This window comes from Oncorhynchus gorbuscha, linkage group LG06 (genome assembly GCF_021184085.1).
Source record: "Oncorhynchus gorbuscha isolate QuinsamMale2020 ecotype Even-year linkage group LG06, OgorEven_v1.0, whole genome shotgun sequence".
Taxonomy (NCBI): Eukaryota; Metazoa; Chordata; class Actinopteri; order Salmoniformes; family Salmonidae; genus Oncorhynchus; species Oncorhynchus gorbuscha.
The window spans coordinates 62,805,671-62,833,421 of NC_060178.1; the positions used below are offsets into that span (position 1 = coordinate 62,805,671).

At 42.7% G+C, this 27,751-nt stretch overlaps 1 protein-coding gene across 18 annotated transcripts in view; it reads right to left on the reverse strand.

The window, feature by feature from the left end:
- LOC124038215 (collagen alpha-1(XIII) chain-like) overlaps positions 1-27,751 on the reverse strand; it is a 113,662-nt gene that overhangs the window by 80,220 nt on the left and 5,691 nt on the right. For all 18 annotated transcript variants that reach the window (XM_046353790.1, XM_046353804.1, XM_046353802.1 and 15 more), the window contains exon 2: positions 26,478-26,547. In XM_046353790.1, coding sequence (XP_046209746.1) covers positions 26,478-26,547 — 70 coding nt within the window. The remainder of the gene's footprint in view (positions 1-26,477; positions 26,548-27,751) is intronic.

Sequence of the window (27,751 nt, forward strand, 5' to 3'; positions counted from 1 at the left end):
TTCACAACTCTGAACATGAAAGTTTTGGGAGAGTGGCCTATCGGAAGTACACTGGGACAGAGGCTCCCGAGGTCAAAAGAGCAGACTCGGGTCACCGCACAAATTTACACCAAATCAATTTACACAGAACTAATTTACACAGTGTATGTGACCTGTACACTAAACCCTGCTCTCAGATCTAGACACCATGATCGAGAACACTAACTCTTCTTTTGTCTTGAACACAACACACACACACACACACACACACACACACACACACACACACACACACACACACACACACACACACACACACACACACACACACACACACACACACACACACACACACACACACACACACACACACACACACACACACACACACACACACACACACACACTGATAGTACACACACACACTGATAGTACAAACATTTAAACACATATCTGCCTGACAACCCACTGATGGGCTGTTATGTAAAGAGAGGCCACCATTGCAGGCTTGTCACAGCTCTCCAGCACTGTAAATAACCTTGTTAATCTTGGGGGCATCAAACGTCTGTTTAACGGCTAGATGAGCAAACCAACTGTCTGGATTGGGGCCTTTTTCTCCCAACCCCTGGCACGGCTCTCTGTTAGATCGCCCCTCTCACCACCCCCTCACCCCCCTCCCCTTCTCTTGGTCCACAGGCTCTCTCATTTCACAGCTGGGGAAGTCATTGTGACAGGCTGGTGTCATCATCTCCCCTCTATCACAGCCCCAGGGGGACACAGCAACAGGCCTGACCTCTCACCCCTCGATAAGGGCCCAGAGATACAGAGCCAGATAACCTTCATTGACAACAACTGACAATGCCCTCTGATATCTGATGGGATGTGACATTATGACTACTAGGAACTACAGTAGGAAGTCAATGTGTCTCTTCGTCGTTATTGTCTCGTTCCACCAGATTTCAATTATTGTTTCATGTAATTTCCCAACAAGAAGCGTGGGTAGACATTTTCTCCTTCCTTTGAATGCAGGACTCTGGGAAGCCTTAGCTGTGTTGACAGGCCTGCAACCCTGACAGACAAACCCTCCCGAGGGTTAGGGCTTCTAGGCCCTGTAATTGATAAGTGCCCATTATACGTTTCTGCTGTGTGTGAGAGGGGCAAATGATTAGCCTCGCACTACGTTTCTGACCTCTACCCTCGTCTCCCACGATACACTTTCCCAGACCTCCACCGCACAGCCCATCCTCTCCTCTTTCCAAATGGCTCCCGTTCAGTTCGTTGACATGGATGGATGGATGGACTCAGACCGCACCAGGAATGGCCTTAACAGGTCCTCTGATGATGCAGAGGTGACAATGATAAGCCATACTCAATATGTAAGTTGTGAATGAACTGTCTGTCTCCAATGGTGCCTGAGCAGAATTCTGAGGTAACTGGCATCTCATGTAACAATGGAATCCCAGCAATTTAAAAGCCTCTCTCACTGTTTCTCAGTTAACCCTGTAAGTCAACCAGAGTCCCCCGCTTTGGGCTTGTGGTGGACCGACAGCCCGGCCAGGACCCAGTGTCCCTGTTAAATGTATAGAGCTCCTCCACATTTTTCTCCTCACCTCAGAGAATTGCGGCTCTAACGTCTTTACAAGCGGAAAGTGGAGAAGGAGCTCCTGACGTGGGAGCAGGAGCATTCTTTGACCAGAGAGGAATCCAAAGCACTCTGAACTTACTTCCAAGTCAAAAACAGCAGCAAAGCTTCCCTTGAAGGTGGAGATCTGATTGTTTTCTTCAGGAAACAAGCTATTTTTTTTGTGTACGAACCTTTCGATATTTATTTTTTTGATGTCAATTGAGTGTTGTGAATCAAACCAATTACTTACAATGATTTATTTGTGTTGAAGATGTCACACAACTGAACCTCTCTACTTCGAGGACTCCAAGAAGCGTCTCTTCAGTTGGATTAAGTATGGTACCTCATAGGTGTACTTCAGAATGTAACAACAATTCCGTGTATTACGACAGCAGGACAAATGTTTTTTTTTTAAACACGTGAACATCCGTGTCCTTTTCCTTCCTCTGTTCCAGCAATGACGAACTCCAGAAAGGATCAACTCTCAAGAGCAAGGCTGACAGACCTGCAGAGTAAACAAAATTAGAGAGAAATACGAAGACCTGACCCTTTCCTCCAGACTCCAAAAAGGAAATATTAATACTGTGCCCTAGAAAGTCCACGGATAGGCCAACTGAGCTACAGTTCACCCTAAAACAACGCCGTTTCCAGCCTTTAGCGAAGTCTGAAAAGAAAAAAGCTTCAGATGTTTTTCACAAAACAGCTTGGGGACGGCATCAAGTTGTACCAACTTACCATCACAAGTGATTTAGATCACCAACAAAACAAGCTATTTTCAACTTGATTGAATTCTGCAATTACAATATATTTTATATTTTGGTACATGTATCATCTCAAAGGTACACTTACAAAACCATCATATAATTCCCTTTAGATATCGTTTATGTGTGTGGGTGTGTGTGTGTGTGTGTGTGTGTGCGTGTGTGTTGAGGGGGTCCTTGGTGAGGTAAAAGCAGTAAACCAAACTGGCAAGGAGGAGGGTGACAGTTTTGGCAGAGCGGCCAACATAAACAAAGAAGACAAACAAGTTATTTTCAACTTGACTGAATTCTGCGATTACAATATATTTTGGTAAATGTATCATCCCAAAGGTACACTTACAAAACCATCATAATTATCTTCAGATATCGTTAATGTACGCGTCCGTGTCTGTCTCTGTGCATGTGTGTCTGTGCGTGTGTCTGTGTGTGTGTGTGTCTCTGTGTGTATGTGTTGAGGGGGTCCTTGGTGAGTTAAAAGCAGTAAACCAAACTGACAAGGTGGAGGGTGACAGTGTTGGCAGTGCAGCCAACATAAACAAAGACGAAAGAAATGCAGCCTATCTGTTTAATGGGCCTAATTAGCTCTTAAGGTTCCCGAAGAGGGGTGTAAGGGGTTACTGGAAGGGGGGCAAAGCGCTGATGGGGGTCAGCCTGAGCACAAAAACATCCGTTCCCAGCAGAGCAGAGCAGGCCTGCATACCGCTTGAATCTCTGAGCCGACTAGGTGAAAAATCTGTCAAACGCTCTGGATAAGAGTGTCTGCTAAATGACTCAAATGAAAATTTAGACACATGTCTACACGTGAGAGATAGAGAGGGTTTGAGAGAGAGAGAGAGAGAGAGAGAGAGAGAGAGAGAGAGAGAGAGAGGGAGAATGTGTGTGTACTCTGCCTTCTACAGGGCTCCAGTATACATTCCCAATGTGATGGGGAGTCATTTTAACTGGGGGGTGGGCAGGGGCAGAGGTCAAAGCGACCTGTAAGAGATTCTTGGGCCTGAAATGGATCCCGCTCCCCTCAACTGGCGGCAGCCCTTTGGTGTCTGTTTGTGATGCAACTTAACTCCTCCAGGAGCAGGGGCCCTGCTAGCTAGTTGCTATGTTCCAGGAAAAGCCTGTGTTCTGAGAGGAACCCTTGTATGACTGTGATAGGCTGGCCTCTAAAACTCCTAGGAGAGACACTCCTTATGTCACTGGTATTCCTGACACAATGTGTCACTGTGAATATAAACATACAGTATGGGGGAGAACTCTGTCGATACCTTCTCTACTCGACGGAAATCCATTACTGGCCTTTACAAAGACTGGGAGTGAGCTGAAGTAAGTATGTAATACTCATTCAAGTCAAATCGGGTAACGCGGGAAATTGTTTCCTTAACTTTCTTGTTGAAATACGCAGCCCTGCAATTAAAGTAATATTAAGAAATCCACATTTTTACCAGGCAATGTCACTGTTTAAAAAAAAGTGACCCCTATAAAGTGGCTGTGTGCGTCACAGAACCGGTGGGTAATGGTTTCATATGAAAAGGCAATTGAACATAAGAGGGAATAGCATAAGCCAAGCCCCAAGGCCTAAGTCTACGAAATCAATGCCTGATGTTAACACAAAAGCAACAGGTAACCCATCTATGGGAGCCCTTTCTCAGATTTGACATCTGGAAAAGTCCTCATTTGGTATAAAGACAGGAGGAAAGCCAGGCTTTTATTAAGAAAGAATGATCCAGTCATTGATTTGACCTTGATTTAAAATGTCTGATTCTTCAGAAAGGTAAAGAGCGCTCTCTGATGTGACCACCATCGCCTATACGTTTGACCATTTATATATTTTGAAAACCATTTGCCTGTATGCGTATATGGAGCATTTGCAGCGCCAGGCACAGGAATAAGTCACTCAAAAGAAACATAATCCTAAAATTAGAGGGAGCACTCTGATTCGGATCCCTTTAAAGTGCAGTCAACATCGGGTATTAGTGTGTCACGTCACATTTGTTGAAGAGTTACATTTCCACCGAGTTTCCACTCCAACATAAGAGCAAGCTCCCCTCAAAAGCCTTCATCTTTGGGAATATGGAAGTAAAGAACCCCCGTGCTGCTAGCTTTCTTAGGCCCTCCTGTATCATGGACTGAAAACAAGTAGAGAGAGGGTTAATAAAAAATCGGTACGTATTGACTGCATGGTGCAAATTAGCAACCATTAGATCTCTTGTTTGTTGAGGGGAAAGCATTACGGACAACAGTGGTCACGACATGTACTTTTGGCCCAGATGTAGCATCATATCCTGTACATCATATCCAGTACTCCAGAAGTTGTTTTGCAAAAAAAAGCACAGTACTTTTGGTTTGAGGTGAATGTGTAATGAACCATAGGCCTACACATGTCAATAGAACCCAGTTATAATGTGGTCAAAACCACTTCAATAGAATCACTGACACAGCCTTATCATCCTGTATATTAGCCTACTGTCATTAGCAAGATGTGTCAGGCAAGAGAGTGTAAAACAGAAACGTCTCGAGCGAAACTCCTTCTCGCCTCAAGAGAAGGGCAACATCCATCAAAGTCACAATGCTAAATAAACTCATTCCCCTCCGATTGGATGTTGATGTTTCAGCTGGAGAGAAACTGGCAAACACAGAGGTATCGGAGGATAGTCCTGGAGAGATTTTATTTCGACCAGAACATAATATTATTCAAGGTTCCACTCCCTCGCCCAATCAGAGTGTGATGTGAAGCAGATGGCCCACTTCTTCAGCCCCATTAGACGAGAGGAATACTCATCCACGCTCCTAATAGCCCTTATTAACAATCAGCAACGAAGTGCTGTCATTTTGCCAATCTGCTAGCGAGTTAAACACGTACATTTACGCAATCCGTCTTTGGGAAGTGGCAGGGTGCCATTCTACGGTGTACGATGTCTCTTCTTGCCCAAAAGCTTTCAACTCCCTAATTACGCCTAAACTCCTAAAGGTAATACGTGACCGTAGCAAATGAGCTACTGCAATTCCAACTACCGTTGCCCCTCCATAGCCGACGGGAGATACACAGAAATACTGTTTCCCCCGCTAAATTTCAATGAAATGTGTTGCTGTTGGCAGGCGTCCCAGCTCTGTTAACATACATGTGGGACGATGGCTGTGGTCTGCTCTGATGCCCACAGGAAGTCTGGAGCGAGCGAGGAGGCTGCGGACGGTGTCAACATATAGCGGGGTCCTAAGGGCCCGGGGCCACACGCTCACATGACACCTGGTATCATGTTTTGGCCCATATTTCCTGTAAGCACAATGTCTTAATAAGTATCTTAATATGACAAATTAGGTAAGTATAATCAACACGTCTACATAGGCACAAAGGGCGTATTCTATTGTTATTTTTGAAAGCAACTGTAAAGTATATGCCACGTTCAAGTACCTCTAACTGTTGAGGTGGCTAGTTGATACTTTCCAATCACGACACAGAACATTCTCTGAAGTATCAAAGCTGCCAAAAGCAACAAGAAGCAAAACAAAAACTTTTCGGCCAGGTAAATGTGGATAATCTCTATTGTACAGGGAGAGTAAAATTACTTGACAAAAACACCTCAGTATGACCTCTTCCCACAAAGTGGCTTCAGGGGCTACAGGGGACATGATTAGCTTTCCAAGGCAGCAGCTTTTCTGTGGTCTAAGCAGTTCTCAGGGTCTATTATATTTCATGCTTAACTCCCAAGTATAAAGTTATGGAATTCTCCGTGGACACAGATAATAGATCATATGACCCTCCGAAAAATCCTGTCAGATCAGGGCCTTGCTTTAGAAGTGTTGTATTGCCATTTGACAGATTTTCTGTTGCTACAGTAGTTACAGGTGACACTGTCATTGAGTTTGATACACACAGGGACTAATTATCAGTGTCAAATGTCGGAGGTATGTGGTTGTGAACAATGTGTCATCAGCAATGTGTGGAATTCAACCAGGACCTCATATACACACACTGTAGTTTGACTGACTCGTTCAGTGAGCCAAATAAATGATGGATACATTCCCACTGGGCACACTGCGTCATTTCAACGTGGATAATTGGGTAATATTTGGTTGAGACGTCGATCAATGAGATTACAACCTATAGTTTTAACTCACTCGACAACCAAAAAAACAGCTAAATGTTAATTGAATTTCCAATGTGTTTTCGCTAGGCTTTCAACCAAATAAAACCACCACCAAATTCCAATGAAAAAACAATGTCTGATTTTTCTAACCCAAATGTCTGTCACTGCACTTTCAACCATTTAAAAGCAAATGGGAATACAATGCCAGAATATTTGGTTTATTTATACAACCGGTTCATGTGATATCACTGTGCTTCATCTAATAGCAGAACCAAAAGAGCTGGATTGCAGTTGAGAATACATTAAAAGTACATGGTGCAAGTGATCAATGGTATTCGAGATTCTGCACAGATTATTACAGCAATCGTGAAGAGCTCCACAGACCTGCGATGACCTATGCACGCTAAATTGAACATGCACGATTTATATGATTACATAAGAAGGAATGTATAGTTGCAGTAACCTCAAAATGTGGCCATGGACGTGTTACTCATTCTAAGGTTGAATGGTACATTAGTTTGTAAGATAGCCTTAACTTTAGGCTATTTACTGTATTTCAAAATTAATATTGAGTTGTGTTGACAACCAAATATCAACATAGGGGGTGTATCTACTGTTTGGACAGTTCCATCGGAGACACTGGCTTAATTCCATTCTTTAACTTTTATTTTTGGTTGAGTTGAGATTCCAAAATATTATTTGTTAACTTGTCGACAAGTTAATAGGCTATTTATTGTATTTCAAAAGTGATATTGAATCATGTTTGCTTGTGTAACAGTATAATTTTATACCGTCCCCTCGCCCATACCCGGGCGCGAACCGGGGACCTTCTGCACACAACGACAACAGTCACCTTCGAAGCATCGTTACCCATCGCTCCACAAAAGCCACGGCCCTTGCAGAACAAGGGGAACCACTACTTCAAGGTCTCAGAGCAAGTGACGTAACCGATTGAAACGCTATTTAGCGCACACCGCTAACTAAGCTAGCCGTTTCACATCCGTTACACTTGTCAACGCAACCAAATGTCAACATTTAAAGGAGATGTATCTTCTGCTTGGATAGTTCCATCTGTGCCACTGACTTAGTCTGGCTTTAATTCCAGTTTGTCTACAAATTAATATTTGGTATGTTGGATTCACGTCTCCATCTCAACCACTATAAATAAAGTTTGATTTGACTATTCTTTAAGATAGATTTTTGGTTGAGATGGAGAAGTGAATCCAACACACAAATATTAAAGCCAGATTAAATCAGTGGCACAGATGAAAATATTTGAACTGAAAATACAATTGCTTCAAATGTTGATATTAGGTTGCGATGACAACCAAACACAATTCAATATTTAGGTGATAATGTTCGAGAAGCCGGTGTTTGGAGGATATTGGCACGGGTGTTGTAAGGCTTCGAGGGCATTATCACTTTTATACAACGGGTTACCAACATGTTCAAATAATGATTGACATATTTTCATTAAAAACAATATTTTGATTAATTTATTCACACTATTTCATCCTTCCACAAGATATAGTCCCAACACAAATCTAGGGTTGCTACCCAAGCCAGTCAGTTGTTTGTTCTATCCGTTCGGTTGCCAGAGACGCGACCCAGTCGTTCAGTCTTTTTGTTCTGTATCTATGGACGAGACCTAGTCATTCATTCTAAATGTTCCATTGCCATTCTGGCTGGCCAAGTTCTTGACCCTTGCTTGCTAGCTAGCCAACTAAGGCTAACTAAGGATTGTGTCGGGTCACAGATCTGGGGAAGGGTAGCAACACATATCTACAACAGTGAAGGTCCCCAAAAACATAGTGGCCTTCATCATTCTTAAATGCAAGAAGTTTGTAACGACCAAGACTCTTACTAGAGCTAGCTGCCCGGCCAAACAGAGCAATCGGGGGAGAAGGGCTTTGGTCAGACACCCGTTGGTCCCGTTGGTCACTCTGACAGAGATCTAGAGTTCCTCTGTGGAGATCGGAGAACTTTCCAGAAGGACAACCATCTCTGCAGCACTCCACCAATCAGTCCTTTATGCTAGAGTGGCCAGACACAAGCCACTCCTCAGTAAAAGGAACATGACAGCATGCTTGGAGTTTTCCAAAAGGCAGCTAAAGGACTCTCAGACCATGAGAAACAAGATTCTCTGGCCTGATGAAACCAAGATTGAACTCTTTGGCCTGAATGCTAAGCGTCACAACTGGGGGGAAATCTGGCACCATTCCTACAATGAGGCATGGTGGTGGCAGCATCATGCTGTGGGAATGTTTTTAAATCGGCAGTGACTGGGAGACTAGTTAGGATCGAGTTAAAGATGAACGGCGCAAAGAACAGAGAGATCCTTGATGAGAACCTGCTCCAGAGTGCTCAGGACCTCAGACTGGGGCAAAGGTTCACCTTCCAACAGGACAACGATCCTAAGCACACAGACACGACAACACAACACAGGAGTGGCTTCGGTACAAGTCCTTGAATGTCCTTGAGTGGTCCAGCCAGAGCCAAGACTTGAACATGTCTGAAGAGAACTGAAAATAGCTGTGCAGCAAAGCTACCCTTCCAACCTGAAAGAGCTTGAGAGGATTGGGAGAAACTCCCCAAATACAGGTGTACAATGAGATTCAAGATGATTCTGTGCTTACAACTTTGTCGCAACAGTTTGGGCCCTTTCCTTTTTCAGCGTGACTATGCCCCCATGCACAAAGCGAGGTCCATACAGAAATGGCTTGTCGAGATCGGTGTGGAAGAACCTTGACTGGCCAGCACAGACCCCATCAAACACCTTTGGGATGAATTGGAACGCCGACTGCGAGCCAGGCCTAATCACCCAACATCAGTGCCCAACCTCAATGATGCTCTTGTGGCTGAATGGAAGCAAGTCCCCACAGCAATGTTCCAACATCTAGTGGAGAGCTTTAATAGAAGATTGGAGGCTGTTATAGCAGCAAAGAGGGGACCAACTCCATATTAATGCCCATTTTGGAATGAGATGTTTGACAAGCTGGTGTCCACATACTTTTGGTAATGTAGTGTATTTTATTTGTCTATGTTGAAATTTGGTTACCATGATAAAATAATCCTGTGGTTGAAATTTCACCCTCAAAACAACAGTTGACTTAGTTCAAATACAATTTATTTTCAATGTAGATTCCACATCACAATATGTAGACAAATTACATTGAAACATTGTTGATTCGACCTGTTTGTGCCCAGTGGGTTCAGCTCAAACCAGTGCCAGCTATTTTGCGATACTGGCATTCCAACATGACTGAGATATCTGCTTCACAATCAATGGAAAAAATCTTGCAGCATTTCTATCTGATATCTCCCCTCTGTTTAGACTGGGGTCCCATTGTATTGAATTGGTAGGAGTTTCTCCCAATTTCTGAGCCATCTGCAGAACTACTCAACCCTCTCCAAACCCCACATGTGAATTTGAAATTGTAGCATAGATGTTTGTATTTGTTGGTCTCCATCCAAAGAAAATGATCCATTCTTTGCTCTTGCTAAGTTTTACGTTTTTAGATTGTCACATACATAAGTGCATGAATGTTCATAGGCCAAACTTCTGTAATGTTCTCCAGAACACTGGAAAATAGCCCTGGATTCCAGTGAATCCTCTGAGAATGCAGGACTCAGGAGTTTGAAAAACGTATTGTCAAGGATAATTGATACTGGGAAAGGAGCAATTTATTTTGGCATAATTCACCACAAACGTTACCGTTGTTTTTTACTGCTAGGCACCCTACCTGTTTTTGCATTTCTAATGGCACCTCCTTTTCTTTGTCATGCAAAATTTGCACACTGCACCAGAGTTGGCTATCAAGCTCATTTACAGTTGAAGTCTGAAGTTTACATACACCTTAGCCAAATACATTTAAACTCAGTTTTTCACAATTCCTGACATTTAATCTGAGTGAAAATTGCCTGTCTTAGGTCAGTTAGGATCACTACCTTATTTTAAGAATGTGAAATGTCAGAATAATAGTAGAGAGAATGATTTATTTCAGCTTTTATTTATTTCATCACATTCCCAGTGGGTGAGAAGTTAACATACACTCAATTAGCATTTGGTAGCACTGCCTTTAAATTGTTTAACTTGGGTCATACCTTCCTTGTAACCTTCCACAAGCTTCCCACAATAAGTGGGTGAATTTTGGCTCATTCATTGTAACTGAGTCAGGTTTGTAGGCCTCCTTGCTCGCACACACGCTTTTTCAGTTCTGCCCACACATTTTCTATAGGATTGAGGTCAGGGCTTTGTGATGGCCACTCCAATACCTTGACTTTGTTGTACTTAAGCCATTTTGCACAACTTTGGAAGTATGCTTGGGGTCATTGTCCCTTTGGAAGAACCATTTGCAACCAAGCTTGACTGATGTCTTGAGATGTTGCTTCAATATATCCACATAATATTCCTCCTTCATGATTCCATCTATTTTGTGACGTGCACCAGTCCCTCCTGTAGCAAAGCACCCCCACAACATGATGCTGCCACCCCCGTGCTTGACGGTTGGGATGGTGTTCTTCGGCTTGCAAGCCTCCCCTTTTTCCTCCAAACGTAACGATGGTCATTATGGCCAAACGGTTATATTTTTGTTTCATCAGACCAGAGGACATTTCTCCAAAAATAAGGATCTTTAACCCATGTGCAGTTGCAAACCGTTGTCTGGCTTTTTTTAATGGAGGTTTTGGAGCAGTGGCTTCTTCCTTGCAGAGCGGCCTTTCGGGTTATGTTGATATACAGGTAGGACTCATTTGACTGTGGATATAGATACTTTTGTACCTGTTTCCTCCATCATCTTCACAAGGTCCTTTGCTGTTGTTCTGCGATTGATTTGCCCTTTTTACACCAGTACATTCATCTCTAGGAGACAAAACGCGTCTCCTTCCTGAGCGGTATGACAGATGCTTGGTCCCATGGTGTTTATACTTGCGTTCTATTGTTTGTACAGATGAACGTGGTACCTTCAGGCGTTTAGAAATTTCTCCCAAGGATGAACCAGACTTGTGGAGGTCTACAATTTTCTTTCTGAGGTCTTGGCTGATTTCTTTTGATTTTCTCATGATGTCAAGCAAAGAGGCACTGAGTTTGAAGGTCGGCCTTGAAATACATCCACAGGTACACTTCCAATTGACTAAAATGATGTCAATTAGCCTATACGAAGTTTCTAAAGCCATGACATTTTCTGGAATTTTCCAAGCTGTTTAAAGGCACAGTCAACTTAGTGTATGTGAACTTCTGACCCACTGGATTTGTGATACAGTGAAATAATCTGTCTGTAAACAATTGTTGGAAAAATTACTTGTGTCATGCACAAAGTAGATGTCCTAACCGACTTGCCAAAACTATAGTTTGTTTAACAGGAAATTTGTGGAGTGGTTGAAAAACAAGTTTTAATGACTCCAACCTAAGTGTATGTAAACTTCCGACTTCAATTGTACATCTACAGTCTAGAGCCCTTGGCATGTTCCAAGAAAACATAGAGATACATTCATGTAAACAATTCCTTAATCCTCTAAGGTCACCGCAGCAGGATGGCATTGTGCTGTATTGTGTTTTCTACCGATGATTAAACTTATCCATGCCAAGACAGTCAGACAGACTCCACTGCATTCCATCCAAAGCAGGCTAACTATAATTGTTCTGGTGGCCCATAGGTGGAACCTGGAGGCCAGTTTGAATTACATATCATTTCACCTCTATGTATTCACTATCATGCTTGTATTTGTAAAAGCACAAATTAGTGCTCACTGGAGGCCAACTCGAGCTGAATGACCATGCATTTCCTAAAGCCAATTCACGCAACATGCCTGACTGAAAACACAATGTGAACCTGGATACATACTGTAATATGTATATATCTATATGTACATAGCACAAGTACTAATTCAGTATGTGTCTGATTCACTGGTATTTACAGTTCCCTCTAAAAAGTATTCACACCCCTTGAATCTTTCCACATTTTGTTGTGTTACAAAGTGAGATTAAAATCAATGTAATTGTTGTTCTACCAAAAGTCTTTTAGAGCTTTTCATACCTGGATTGTACAATATTTTCCCATTATTGGTTGTTGATCATTGCTAGAAAGCCATTTTCAAGTCTTGCCATAGATTTTCAAACAAATTTAAGTAAAAACTTTAACTAGGACACTCAGGAACATTCAATGTTGTTTTGGTAAGCAACTCCAGTGTAGATTTGGCCTTGTGTTTTAGGTTATTGTCCTGCTAGAGTGAATTTGTCTCCCAGTATCTGACGATAATAAGACAACCAGGTTTTCCACTAGGATTTTGCATGTGGTTAGCTGTATCTCTTTTTATGAAAAAATAACTCCTTGCCAAGCATACTCATATAATGATGAAGCCACCACCATGCTTGAATATATGAAGATCACTCAGTGATGCGTTGTTGGATTTGTCCCACACATAACTCTTTGTATTCAGGACAAAAGTCCATTTCTTATCCAAAAATATTTCAGTATTACTTAAGAGCCTTTCTGCAACAGGATGCAGGTTTTGGAATATGTTTTGTTTTTTCTGTACAGACTTCCTTCTTTTCACTCTGTCATTTAGGTTAGTATTGTGGAGTAACTACAATGTTGTTGATCCATCTACAGTTTTCTCCTATCACAACAATTAAACTCTAACTATTTTAAACTCACCATTGGCCTCATGCTGAAATCCCTGAGTAGTTTCCTTCCTCTCCAGCAACTGAGTTAGGAAAGATGCCTCGATCTTTCTAGTGGCAGGGTGTATTGATACACCATCCAAAGCATAATTATTACCTTCACCATGCTCAAAGGGATATTCAGCATCTGTTTTATTTTTTATTTTTACACATCTACCAATCGGTGCGCTTCTTTGCAAGGCATTGAAAAACCTCCCTGGTCTTTGTGGTTGAATCTGTTCACTGGAATTGACTAGTCGATTGATGGACCTCAAAGTCAAGGGTGTGAAAAGTTTCTGAAGGCACTGTATATCAGAACAAAAACCGTTCGATATTACATCCAGTATACACATTGCAGAGAACATACTCTCTATATTAGCTCAACCTTTTCTCAAATTCAAAAACGGTACAACAGGAAGGAAATGCCCATAATGCCATTTCTTGTTTTTTTTAAAATAAAATGTGGAAGTGAATAGTTAGCTGTGAATGTTCTACAAACAAGATGCTAACAGGTTTAGGATGTGAATTATGTTGTAGCTGGACCAGTGGGAGGGGAATCAGGTGGCAGCAAAGCTCTTTGGTCAGGACCAGACTGTTAGAAACCAGATGGCCAGCTAGCTCTACTGTGCTCTACCTCATCTGCCTTATTAAGTCATCACCTCTCTTCTTCCTCTCTTTCTTTCTGTGCCCATAAGATCACTCCCTAGTTCTCTCTCTCTCTTTCTCTGTCTGCAGCAGGCAACAGCCCTCTCGGAGCATGGCCACACACTGGCAGCTGCGCTGAAAACTAATCATGGGCGAAGAAAGGGGATCCGCCAGCCCCTCTTCCTGTCAGCAGAGATGTCAAGGTGAACTTGGGGACTCCTTAAATAACCAGCCCCACAACCTCTTCACCCCCACCCCAGTTGACAAGGGCAACAGGGATCTTGTTGAACTACATTATCATCTGCAGGGAGAGTATTTATATAAAAAAAGAGGCTCTGGATTAACTGGCTTTACTGCACTGGGTGAATTTAGCTGCTGTGTGTGTGTGTGTGTGCGCTCACTCCCTGTCTCTCCTCTCTCTCTCTCCTACTTTCTCTTGCTTGCTTTCTGTCTCCCTCTCTCTCACACACACACACGCACAAACATCCCAGCTCTCTTTTGATCCGATGCTAGGTGATGCATCGATCTGTCAGCAAGCAAGCTATGGTTATGCTCTGAGTGCCCAGAGTGCCAGTTGGCCAATGAGCGCCACAATCCTCAAAGGGAAACCGGCACTGGAGCCACTCTGACAAGTGTTTGTACCTTGGGCAATAAAAAAGTCATAATGTTTGCACATAGCGTAGTCTCCTCAAGCGGTCCGTCTCCTCGAACCAGGTCCAATTTAGATTGATGGACAAGTACGGATGAACTCTTTCACTGCTAATGTAGGGAATGGATGGTCTTCATAACACTGACACATTTTGATACACAAGATGTGCATTTAAAATCTGTATTTGAAACTGTACTTTCTTTCTGTGCATTCATTCAAATACACAATCTCTAAATATTGTAAAAGAAAATAATAATATTCGAGGGGAAATAAAGAATTGCAATTATGCATTATGCTATTGTGCATATGGAGAACAAGTGCTGTTGGACAGAGTTCTGCCTGTGTTATGCAGTGCCGTGTGCCTGTCCACATGCCCAGCCTCAGGCCAGATGGTGGCTGTGTGAGGGCCTGTGCGCCTGCCTGCCTGGCTGGCTCCTTCATTGCCCAGTATTCTGTGGGTAGCGTGGGCAGATAGGGGGTAGAGTAGGGATCCGCTTTGCCAACCATGCAAGGCTGCCAGCTCTGTGGCAGGGGGTTCTGATTACACTCTCCTCTGTCTCTGGATATGGCTTCCCCTCGGACCCCTGCCAGGTAAACTGCCAAAGCCCACTTCCTCCCTCTCGGGCAGCAGGTATTAAAGGCCTTTATCCCCTGCCCCCTACCTGCTATCGCCCATTCCCTGGGATTAATCCTCCCAGATGGATGAGATGTGAGCTCGCGCCCCGCTCTTTTCCAAAGTAATGTGGAGAGGATAGATCCACTCTGGCCTAACTGTCCCCAGGAAGTTGTCCAAACAGTGCCAGTGACATACACTTCCAAAGATAGACCCCCCCCCCCCCATTCCCCTTTAGCCTCCCATTCCCTCTTCCCCTCCCTCCTAGCTCAATATTGGTCACTACTGTGATATCAAGCCACAAAGCAGCTAAATCCAGGGAGTTATCTTCTTTGGTGAAGCGGAAATGCAATTGACAAGAGGGGGGTGGATTCGCTCTCTCTCTTTTCTCTTTTCCCTGACGTTAGATCCAAGAAAGTGCCACTTAGCTTGTCGGCCAATAATGTGTTGATTGAAGTCAACTCTGGAGTCGAACTCTGGCAACATGGGCCTGGATCAATCTCCCTGTCACATAAATGTTCCTACACTTTGACAGATTATTAGTTACTTGTATTAATTTGGTGCAAAATATGAATAGGCCTTTATATGAATGTCATTAATTTGCTACAAATATGCACAAAAGCCACAATTTCTCCATCCGTGCCTCCTCTGATGGCATAGATATCAATGTAAACACTGTTAATTATAGTTTCTTCCCGATGTCCCTCTCGTTGTTACCAAGATCATCTCATAGTATAATCATGTTTATGAGGATATCTCCTTGAATTACCTATACATTTACCTACCTTTGAGAATGTTTTATTTTTATATTTTAAAAAATCATATTTCAGGGACTCTTGAAAGTCGGGACAATCCTTGTCCAGCAGGGAAACTTTATTTTATAGTTGGCATATTTTGTGGGGGGGTTGCATTCATTGAGTTTAAAGATTACATTTAGTGGAATTTTATCAGGGGAAAGTTTTGCTTTTGGAACTTTCATTTTTTTCCTCAATTTTTATTAATTTCCATGTCGGCTCTATGCCCGGAAATGCTCTTGTCCGGAGCAAAGGATCCCAATTCCAAACTCTCTTTTTATTAACATAAATGGGCAATAATGAATATTAACTGAAAAGGATGGTATGTCGTTTCTTGCAATAGCCCTCTCTGACTTTGAAGAACACATCTCTCAAAACTGATTTACCTCTCGATAAAAACCACAAACATCCAAGCCATTAAACATGTCTGATTTCCAGCCAACCAAAACAACAGTCCTCGAGCCCAAGGCTTTGTGAAATACTATAATCCATGCTGCTAAGAATACAACTGTCGTTCTATTTGGCATTGGTCAACATGTGACCATTAACATGAGGTAATTGAATGGTGACACATAGAGGGTCTTACTCACCCCCTCGCCATGTTTAGCTATGGCAGCATGTGATGCTTATTACAAACTCAGGGATGTACAGTACACATCTCTGCATACCCAGACGGTTCATGGGCACAACTCAACCAATGACCATGTCTGACTTTTTATATCCGGCAACTTGGTATGAGACAACATTAGAGAGTCATCAGTGTTATAACGACATTGAGGGAGTTTTGTTACAAATTGTTATACAAATCTAGAATCATGACACAGTGTAAAGGAAAACTGAAATGTGTAAAGCACGCTAGCTAACTACCCAGCTCCGTTTAGCATGTCCTAGAGAGAGGTACATTTTCACAGCTTCTCATGAATCATGTCAAGCTCAGAATAATACCCGATGTCCTTCAAGTGAAATACACACACTGACCCTAGTTAAAAACATCCACTCAACACCACACTATGCAGTCTTACAATATTTCAACCATTGTTCATTTCAGTCAAGCAAAGCTGACGAGGTCACAAAATCAATCAAATACTACATCTGTTGATTTTAGAGGAACGAAAGCGTTCCTCTAAAGGCATCACAGCAACCATGACTTTAAACCAGCCTTTCAACAACATCTAACGCCTCCTCTGTTTAATTGAACAATAGGTGCCTAGGTTCCTGTGTCTGTACAGGGATTCTTGAGGACCAGGGGAGGGCTTACTATACCTCGTCATCACCGGGAACTGAAAATAAACAAATGAATCGGAGCCATGCGAACACTGTGTTCCGCCTTGATTGGCAGAGGCCAGGTAGACACTGGGAGCACTGTATAGCCATATATACATACACATATCCGACAATGCACTGCATCATTGTCCTGAGGGCAGCCTGCCATGCTGAACCGAACCGGGACCTCTGTCATTGTTAAGGGGCCATTTATAGAGAGGTGCATGTTGGGGGGAGAGTTAATGAACAGAACAATTGATGAACAGTATGGATCCCGCCCTAAGGAAAACTTGAGATCCTCAGGCTAAGATGGCATTCTTCATGCTTCAGTGAGATGGCATTTGGAACTGTCGTATTCATACCCTGACAGCCAAAAACCAAATGCAAATCGTTTCATGAAGTATATTCAGGAATGGTTAGCCTGAAATATTTTGAAAACATACATTTAGAGAAATTCTAAAAACGTCCCCCCACAAAAAATGAAACAAGGCCTCAGATGTACATTTAAGAGCCTGTTTCTGGGGTGTGTGACCAGGAACGACCAAAACAGTCTCCAGATAGAAGGCTCTCATACCTGAAAAGAGAGGGTTCCTCTCAGAAGCTCTGACAGCGGGTCCACCTTAAATGTTTTTTACGGGACCCTGACATCCTACAGACAAGACAAATTAGCACAAATGTGTGTACGCTCTCACCTCCACTGGTTCTCACAGGCCTGTTCCCACTTAGGCCCACTCGCATGCAGGCACACACACGCGCACACACACAAACACAAACACACAGATACACTCTTCACTACCTAATTACTTAATGACTGACAGCTGAGAAACAGGTGGGCTTGGTGACTGAAGAACCTTTCGGACACAAGTTTTCATTGTCAGACACAATGCTTCATGCTTGCCCGACAGCCCAAGATAATGTATGTTCCAGAATATGTGGTACTAATCTAATATACTGGCTCCATAGGTGCAAGCTCTCTGTGGCATACTTTTTCTAATGGAACAAAGACAGACGCGATTTGTTGCCAGTTCATTGCTGTTCCTTTCAGTCCACTCATACTTTAACGACAGGGTTAGTTGTGTAGCGGATGTGGCTAGTTATCAGTGGGCTGTCGTGCCCTGTCGTCCCTGCCTAGGAATGCCTTGATGATGGTACCTCGTCACACCAGCTTGCACCATTACCCAATGTGATACAAAACGCCTGCGCTGCCGACCACCGCCAACTGAGCCCGAAATACACAAACACCTGTCGTCATTATGAAGCTAGCCTGAGGGCACAAGTGCAAAAGGAGGGCAATATTTGGCATGTACAGGATCAGGTGTACAGCTAGTATATACCAGTGAAACCTGTTGGATCCTTGCATCTGTCGCCCCTCCTAAAACCCAGACAAGGAATCCTGCATTGTGCGGCAGTGCCACAGCTACTGCATCAATACAATCTTCCCTTACTTGCTTTGATCATGTTTGTTTTTTCCCCCTCCAACCTTGCCGTGACGTCTTTAGTGTTTGTTTCGTTTGCTTTGTATCGTTAATGGCTGTCGGTTACGCAATTTCAACAATAGAAGTACCATACAAACAAGTCATCAGTACCCAACATCAATCCCCAGTGAATCACAAGTGTCACTACATTCACAGGGTGTTATAAAGCAACTGAGAGCAACCTAATTTAAAGTCCTTCTCTCATTATCCGTTTATGGCATGGGTGTTGCACACTGTTCCCATTGACAACCAAAGTACAGTGAATGACCGCAATCAATTATATATATATATACATATACATATGTATATATATATGTTTATCTCGTATAGCACGTCTCTGTAATGAAATTATCTTGTTTATACCTTGTAAGCATTTACATCTGTCATGTGTGAATGTTGCTGTCATGTGTTTACTCTTGTTCTCTTTATCTTATCCAACTTGTCATCTTTCTGGAAAAAACTAAGTAATTCAATTCAATATCACACTTAGCAAGGCAATCGTTGAATGAAACATTGCTATAGCAACACCATTATACAAAAAGCCTCACTGCAGTATTATGCTTTTAGAGAACTTTAAAGGTCCAATGCAGCCATTTTTATATCAATATCAAATCATTTCTGGACAAAAATAGCTTTTTATCAAAACACTATTTTTCAAGCAATGTCCTTGCCTTGTCTGACACCATTTGTGAATTGATCGCCCCCCATCTAGCTTCAGAGTTTGTTCTGATAGGTGACCTAAACTGGGATATGCTTAACACCCCGGCAGTCCTACAATCTAAGCTAGATGCCCTCAATCTCACACAAATCATCAAGGAACCCACCAGGTACAACCCTAACTCTGTAAACAAGGGCACCCTCATAGACGTCATCCTGACCAACTGGCCCTCCAAATACCCTCCGCTGTCCTGACCAACTGGCCCTCCAAATGCCCTCCGCTGTCTTCAACCAGGATCTCAGCGATCACTGCCTCATTGCCTGTATCCGCTACGGAGCCGCAGTCAAACGACCACCCCTCATCACTGTCAAACGCTCCCTAAAACACTTCTGTGAGCAGGCCTTTCTAATCGACCTGGCCCGGGTATCCTGGAAGGACATTGACCTCATCCCGTCAGTTGAGGATGCCTGGTCATTCTTTAAAAGTAACTTCCTCACCATTTTAGATAAGCATGCTCCGTTCAAAAAATGCAGAACTAAGAACAGATACAGCCCTTGGTTCACTCCAGACCTGACTGCCCTCGACCAGCACAAAAACATCCTGTGGCGGACTGCAACAGCATCGAATAGTCCCCACGATATGCAACTGTTCAGGGAAGTCAGGAACCAATACACGCAGTCAGTCAGGAAAGCTAAGGCCAGCTTCTTCAGGCAGAAGTTTGCATCCTGTAGCTCCAACTCCAAAAAGTTCTGGAACAAGAGCACCTCCTCCCAGCTACCCACTGCACTGAGGCAAGGTAACACGGTCACCACCGATAAATCCATGATTATCGAAAACTTCCGCCTGGCTACTCCAACCTCAGCCAACAGCTCCCCCCCCCCCCGCAGCTACTCGCCCAAGCCACTCCAGGTTCTCCTTTACCCAAATCCAGATAGCAGATGGATGTGGCGGTCTATATAAAGAACCACATTCCTGTTAAGATTAGAGACAATCTAATGTTAAATACTGTTGAAGTAGTATGGCTACAGGTTCATCTGCCTCACCTAAAGTCCATTCTTGTGGGAAGCTGCTATAGACCACCAAGTGCTAACAGTATCTGAAAAATATGTGTGAAATGCTTGATAATGTATGTGATATCAACAGAGAAGTATATTTTATGGGTGATGTCAATATTGACGGGCTCTCAACAACAACAAAAATGGAATTATAACCAGTGGCTGCAACCTGGTTCAGGTTGTCAGTCAACCTACCAGGGTATTTACAAACAGCACAGGAATAGGATGTAGTGATCACAATATAATATCCATATCTAGGAAAACCAACGTTCTAAAGGCTCTTAGTGTATAAGAGGTCATACAAGAAGTTTTGTAGTGATTCATATGTTGTAAAGAATATTTGCTGGTCTGTAGTGCGTAATTAGGAGCAACCAGATGCTGCACTTGACAGATTTATGAAATTCCTTATTTCAGTTGCTAATAATCATGCACCCATTAAAAACTGTAAAATCCCCTTGGATTGATGAGGAATTGAAAAATTGCATGATTGAGAGGGATGAGACAAAAGGTATGGCAAATAAGTCTGGCAGCCCAACTGCTCTTGCTCCTACCTGACACGCAGGCGTCCCATCTAGACATCTGGACATGCAAATGCGCTACGCTAAATGCTAATAGTACTAGTTAAAACTCAAACGTTCATTAAAATACACATGCAGGGTATTGAATTAAAGCTACACTCGTTGTGAATCCAGGCAACAAGTCAGATTTTTAAAATGCTTTTAGGGGAAAGCATGAGAAGCTATTATCTGATAGCATGTAACACCCCAAAAGACCCGCAGGGGACGTAAACAAAATAATTAGCATAGTCGTCGCTACACAAACCGCACAAATAAAATATAAAACATTCATTACCTTTGACCATCTTCTTTGTTGGCACTCCTAGATGTCCCATAATCACTATTGGGTCTTTTTTTCAATTAAATCGGTCCATATATAGCCTAGATATCGATCTATGAAGACTATGTGATAAACGAAAAAAAATAGCGTCTTATAACGTAACGTAATTTTTTAAATTAAAAAAGTCGACGATAAACTTTTACAAAACACTTCGAAATACTTTTGTAATGCAACTTTAGGTATTAGTACACGTTAATAAGCGACCAATTTGATCACGAGGCGAAGTATATTCTTGAGCTGTCCGTCTGGAAATAATGTTTGGGTAAATCTCAACTAAAATATCCGGTCAGAGACCGGAAGAAATGGCTTGTCTCTTCTTCGTTTGACCAAGAAACAAAGCCTAGGCAAATGACAAGACTGTTGACATCGTGTGGAAGCTGTAGGTATTGCAACCTCAGCCCCATTTATTGTGGTTCGCCTTTATCAATGGGTTGAAGTGGCGGATGGATATATATTTCCATTTTCAGTGATCAGATTTTCCTGCGCTTTTCAATGAAACGCACGTTCTGTTATAGTCACAGCTGTGATTTAACCAGTTTATAAACGTCTGAGTGTTTTCTATCCACACATACTAATCATATGCATATGCTATATTCCTGGCATGAGCAGCAGGGCGCTGAAATGTTGCGCGATTTTTAACAGAATGTTCGAAAAAGTAGGGGGTAGGAGTAACAGGTTAAGGAATCATTTGCCTAAGCTAAATAAAAATAAATTATACTATGAAACAAAGATAAACACCTTCAAATTCAATTTTGGGGGAAAAAAGACAACTCGTCTCCATCATTCATTGAATCAGATTGCTCATTTATCACAAAACCCACTGATATTGCCAACTTATTTCATTACTTTTTCATTGGCAAGATAATCAAACTTAGAGATGACATGCCAGCAACAAACGCTGACACCACACATCCAAGTATACTGTATCTGACCAAATTATGAAAGACAAGAATTGCACTTTTGAATTCCGTAAAGTCAGTGTGGAAGAGGTGAAAAAAGTATTGTTATCTATCAACAATGACAAGCCACCGGGGTCTGACAACCTGAATGTAAGATTATTGAGGATAATAGCAGACGATACTGCCACATCTTCAATTTAAGCCTACTAGAAAGTGTGTGCCCTTAGGCCTGGAGGTAAGCTAAAGTCATTCCGCTACCCAAGAATAGTAAAGCCCACTTTACTGGCTCAAATACCCGACCAACCAACCTGTTATCAACCCTTAGTAAAAAATTGTGTTTGACCAGATACAATGCTATTTCACAGTAAACAAATGAACAACAGACTTTCAACATGCTTATAGGGAAGGACACTCAACAAGCACGGAACTTACACAAATGACTGATTATTGGCTAAGAGAAATTGATGATGAAATGATTGTGGGGGCTATCTTGTTAGACTTCAGTGAAGCTTTAGACATTATCGATCATATTCTTCTGCTGAAAAAACGTATGTGTTATGGCTTTACACCTTCTGCTATAATGTGGATAAAGAGTTACTTGTCTAACGGAACACACAGGGTGTTCTTTAATGGAAGCCTCTCAAACATAATCCAGGTAGAAGCAGGAATTCCCCAGGGTAGCTGTTTAGGCCTCTTGCTTTTTTCAATCTTTACTATTGATCTACACGGACAAGTTCTGGCCTGGTTTAGATCTTATCTGTCGGAAAGATATCAGTTTGTCTCTGAATGGTTTGTCCTCTGTCAAATCAACTGTAAATTTCGGTGTTCCTCAAGGTTCCGTTTTAGGACCACTATTGTTTTCACTATATATTTTACCTCTTGGGGATGTTATTCGAAAAACATAATGTTAACTTTCACTGCTATGCGGATGACACACAGCTGTACATTTCAATGAAACATGGTGAAGCCCCAAAATTGCCCTTGCTAGAAGCATGTGTTTCAGACATAAGGAAGTGGATGGCTGTAAACTTCATACTTTTAAACTGGGAAAAAACAGAGATGCTTGTTCTAGGTCCCAAGAAACAAAGAGATCTTCTGTTGAATCTGACAATTAATCTTAATGGTTGTACAGTCGTCTCAAATAAAACTGTGAAGGACCTCGGCGTTCACTGGACCCTGATCTCTCTTTTGAAGAACATATCAAGATTTCAAGGACAGCTTTTTTCCATCTACGTAACATTGCAAAAATCTGAAACTTTCTGTCCAAAAATGATGCAGAAAAATGAATCCATGCTTTTGTCACTTCTAGGTTAGACTACTGCAATGCTCTACTTTCCGGCTACCCGGATAAAGCACTAAATAAACTTCAGTTAGTGCTAAATACGTCTGCTAGAATCCTGACTAGAACACCCAAAAATTATCATATTACTCCAGTGCTAGCCTCCCTACACTGGCTTCCTGTCAAGGCAAGGGCTGATTTCAAGGTTTTACTGTTAACCTACAAAGCATTACATGGGCTTGCTCCTACCTATCTCTCTGATTTGGTCCTGCCGTACATACCTACACGTACACTACGGTCACAAGACGCAGGCCTCCTAATTGTCCCTAGAATTTCTAAGCAAACAGCTGGAGGCAGGGCTTTCTCCTATAGAGCTCCATTTTTATGGAACGGTCTGCCTACCCATGTCAGAGACGCAAACTCGGTCTCAACCTTTAAGTCTTTACTGAAGACTCATCTCTTCAGTGGGTCATGTGATTGAGTGTAGTCTGGCCCAGGAGTGGGAAGGTGAACGGAAAGGCTCTGGAGCAACGAACTGCCCTTGCTGTCTCTGCCTGGCCGGTTCCCCTCTTTCCACTGGGATTCTCTGCCTCTAACCCTATTACAGGGGCTAAGTCACTGGCTTGCTGGGGCTCTCTCATGCTGTCCCTGGAAGGGGTGCGTCACCTGAGTGGGTTGATTCACTGATGTGGTCATCCTGTCTGGGTTGGCGCCCCCCCTTGGGTTGTGCCATGGCGGAGATCTGTGTGGGCTATACTCAGCCTTGTCTCAGGATGGTAAGTTGGTGGTTGAAGATATCCCTCTAGTGGTGTGGGGGCTGTGCTTTGGCAAAGTGGGTGGGGTTATGTCCTTCCTGTTTGGCCCTGTCCGGGGGTGTCCTCGGATGGGACCACAGTGTCTCCTGACCCCTCCTGTCTCATCCTCCAGTATTTATGCTGCAGTAGTTTATGTGTCGGGGGGCTAAGGTCCGTTTGTTATATCTGGAGTACTTCTTCTGTCCTATTCGGTGTCCTGTGTGAATCTAAGTGTGCGTTCTCTAATTCTCTCCTTCTCTCTTTCTTTCTCTCTCTCGGAGGACCTGAGCCCTAGGACCATGCCCCAGGACTACCTGACATGATGACTCCTTGCTGTCCCCAGTCCACCTGGCCGTGCTGCTGCTCCAGTTTCAACTGTTCTGCCTTATTATTATTCGACCATGCTGGTCATTTATGAACATCTTGGCCATGTTCTGTTATAATCTCCACATGGCACAGCCAGAAGAGGACTGGCCACCCCACATATGCTCTCTCTAATTCTCTCTTTCTTTCTCTCTCTCGGAGGACCTGAGCCCTAGGAACATGTTTTAGGACTATCTGACATGATGACTCCTTGCTGTCCCCAGTCCACCTGACCGTGCTGCTGCTCCAGTTTCAACTGTTCTGCCTTATTATTATTCGACCATGCTGGTCATTTATGAACATTTGAACATCTTGGCCATGTTCTGTTATAATCTCCACCCGGCACAGCCAGAAGAGGACTGGCCACCCCACATAGCCTGGTTCCTCTCTAGATTTCTTCCTAGGTTTTGGCCTTTCTCTGGAGTTTTTCCTAGCCACCGTGCTTCTACACCTGCATTGCTTGCTGTTTAGGGTTTTAGGCTGGGTTTCTGTACAGCACTTTGAGATATCAGCTGATGTACGAAGGGCTATATAAATAAATACATTTGAAAATAAATGTACTAACAACATGCAACTGGCTGTGAGTAAGACCAGTGTGTCTTTGTATGCGGATGACTCAACACTATACACGTCAGCTACTACAGCGTCTGAAATGACTGCAACACTTAACAAAGAGCTGCAGTTAGTTTCGGAATGGGTAGCAAGGAATAAGTTAGTCCTAAATATTTCCAAAACTAAAAGCATTGTATTTGGGACAAATCATTCATTAAACCCTAAACCTCAACTACATCTCGTAATGAATAATGTGAAAATTGAGCATGTTGAGGTGACTAAACCCTGGATTGTAAACTGTCATGTTCAAAACCTATTTATACAACAGTAGCTAAGATGGGGAGAAGTCTGTCCATAATAAGGCACTGCTCTACCTTCTTAACAACGCTATCAACAAGGCAGGTCCTACGGGCCCTGGTTTTGTTGCACCTGGACTACTGTTCAGTAGTGTGGTCAGGTGCCACAAAGAGGGACTTGGGAACATTGCAGTTGGCTCAGAACAGGGCAGCACGGCTGGCCCTTAAAAGTAAACAGAGAGCTAACATTAATGACATGCATGTCAATCTGTCATGGCTCAAAGTGGAAGAGAGATTGACTTTCTCATTACTTGTTTTTGTAAGAGGTGTTGATAAGCTGAAGTTACCGAGCTGTCTGTTTAAAATACTAGCACACAGCTTGGACACCCATGCCTACCCCACAAGACATGCCACCAGAGGTCTCTTCACAGTCCCCAAGTCCAGAACAGACTATGGGAGGTGCAAAGTACTACATAGAGCCAAGACTACATGGAACTCTATTCCACATCAGGTAATTGATGCAAGCAGTAGAATCAGATTGCAAAAATAAGCAGGCAAAAATACACCTTATCGAACAGCGAAGTAACACAAACATAGGCACAGACACATGCATACACACACATGATAACATACGCAATATACACACACGTACATATGGATTTTGCATTGTAGATATTTGGTAGTGGAGTATGGGCCTTAGGGCACAAACTTAGTGTGTAGTGAATTCTGTAAGGAATGTAATTGTAAGGATTGTAAAATTGTATAACTGCCTTAATTTTGCCAGACCCCAGGAAGAGTAGCTGCTGCCTTGGCAAGAAAGCAGAAAACAAATGTGCACCCTGGCTACTTTTATGGTAGTCTCAGGTAGCTAATGTCTTGAGGAGAGGATCTCACTATCAGTACTCAACCGTCTACTCTACACTCCTCCCACGCTTACGTACTCAGGGTAGTGACCCATTTAAACAGGGCAAACTGTGCTCACCCAGAGGGGTGAAACCAAAGCAGGATTTGAGCAGCACAGATTAGTCGCGGTGGATAAAACCCTTGATTAAACCTGAGCACAGCTGCAGGGGTGTGCTAGAATCAGTCAAAAGTGATGGTGTGGGGTAAGAGGTGAGAAGTGGGTGGGACAGAGGCTTACCTGGTGGACAGACACAGCTATGGGGCGCTTCTCTGGTCTCTCGTGTTTTGGGAAGTCGAGCCGCCAATTTCTGCACGTGGGTAAAAAACGGAAGATAATATTAGTCTGTGGATGGTGAGGAATTCAGAGTATGGTTTGTTTTTCAACCCTGAACCAAGACATAATTTCCAGTACTGTCCCACTGCATAGCAGTCAAGACAATTCATAGTACTTACTATCAGAGGCATGTCAGTGTGCTGTTTAAAGGCCTCCAACGGGTGCTGGAGTTGACATGTTATAGTTATGAGTGTTCAGTAATTCTAAGCATAGGGTACAATAAAGGGACTGTGTACGTTAGCTCAATGTTCCTATCTGGTCTCTAACCAAGATACTGCACTACAGACTCGGGAATGGAGCAAACTGGTCATGGAAAAGTGAGTCCATTCTTCGTATCAACTTTTAATTCAACAACTTAAAATGAATGTGTATGTTATAGCCCCTGCAAACAATAATGAGTCGTTAGAACGAAATGGTCGCCTAAAGTCGTCAGGACGTTGTGTCATGGTCCCCTGGAAGTTTTGTCTAGTTCCAAGTTTGTTCCCGGGGACGTCACCTGGTAGTCGCAAAGAAATGTTCTCCCCCTCAAAAAAAAAGTGTTTTACACAGGGTGGCTACTTTGAATAATCTCAAATATAAAACATGTGTTTAAAGCTTTTTTGGTTACTACATGATTCCATGTGTTATCCCCTAGTTTTGCTGTCTTCACTATAATTCTACAATGTAGAAATGCTCAAATAAAGAAAAAGCCTTGAATGAGTAGGTGTGTCCAAACTTTTGACTGGTACTGTACATGATTACATTGTGTATGTTTGTTTAAACAGTATTTTTCATTTGACATGTTCTCACCTGGGATTTGAACTCACAACCTCTTTGTTGACAGCATTGCAAACGTCCTGCTACGCCACCATATCTTTAGCAATGACTTATTCCTACACTTTGCTGTTCAAAGTAAATCTCAGCTCTGTTAAAAATACACAGAAGAAAAACTATTATATTTTTCATAGTAATTCAGGAGTGATTTAGTAACATTAAAACAGAATAATATGCTCCAGCAACCTTAGACAACTATACTGAAAATCCAAACTCAAATGACTGAAATAAGTAAATTAACTCAATAAGGGAATAGTCAGATTAACTGAAAACTGAAATAGCAGGGCAGATGGCACTATTTTGCTAAGTGCAGTGGATGCATCATAGGTAATGAACGTGTAGGAGACTTCTGACATTCTACAGAC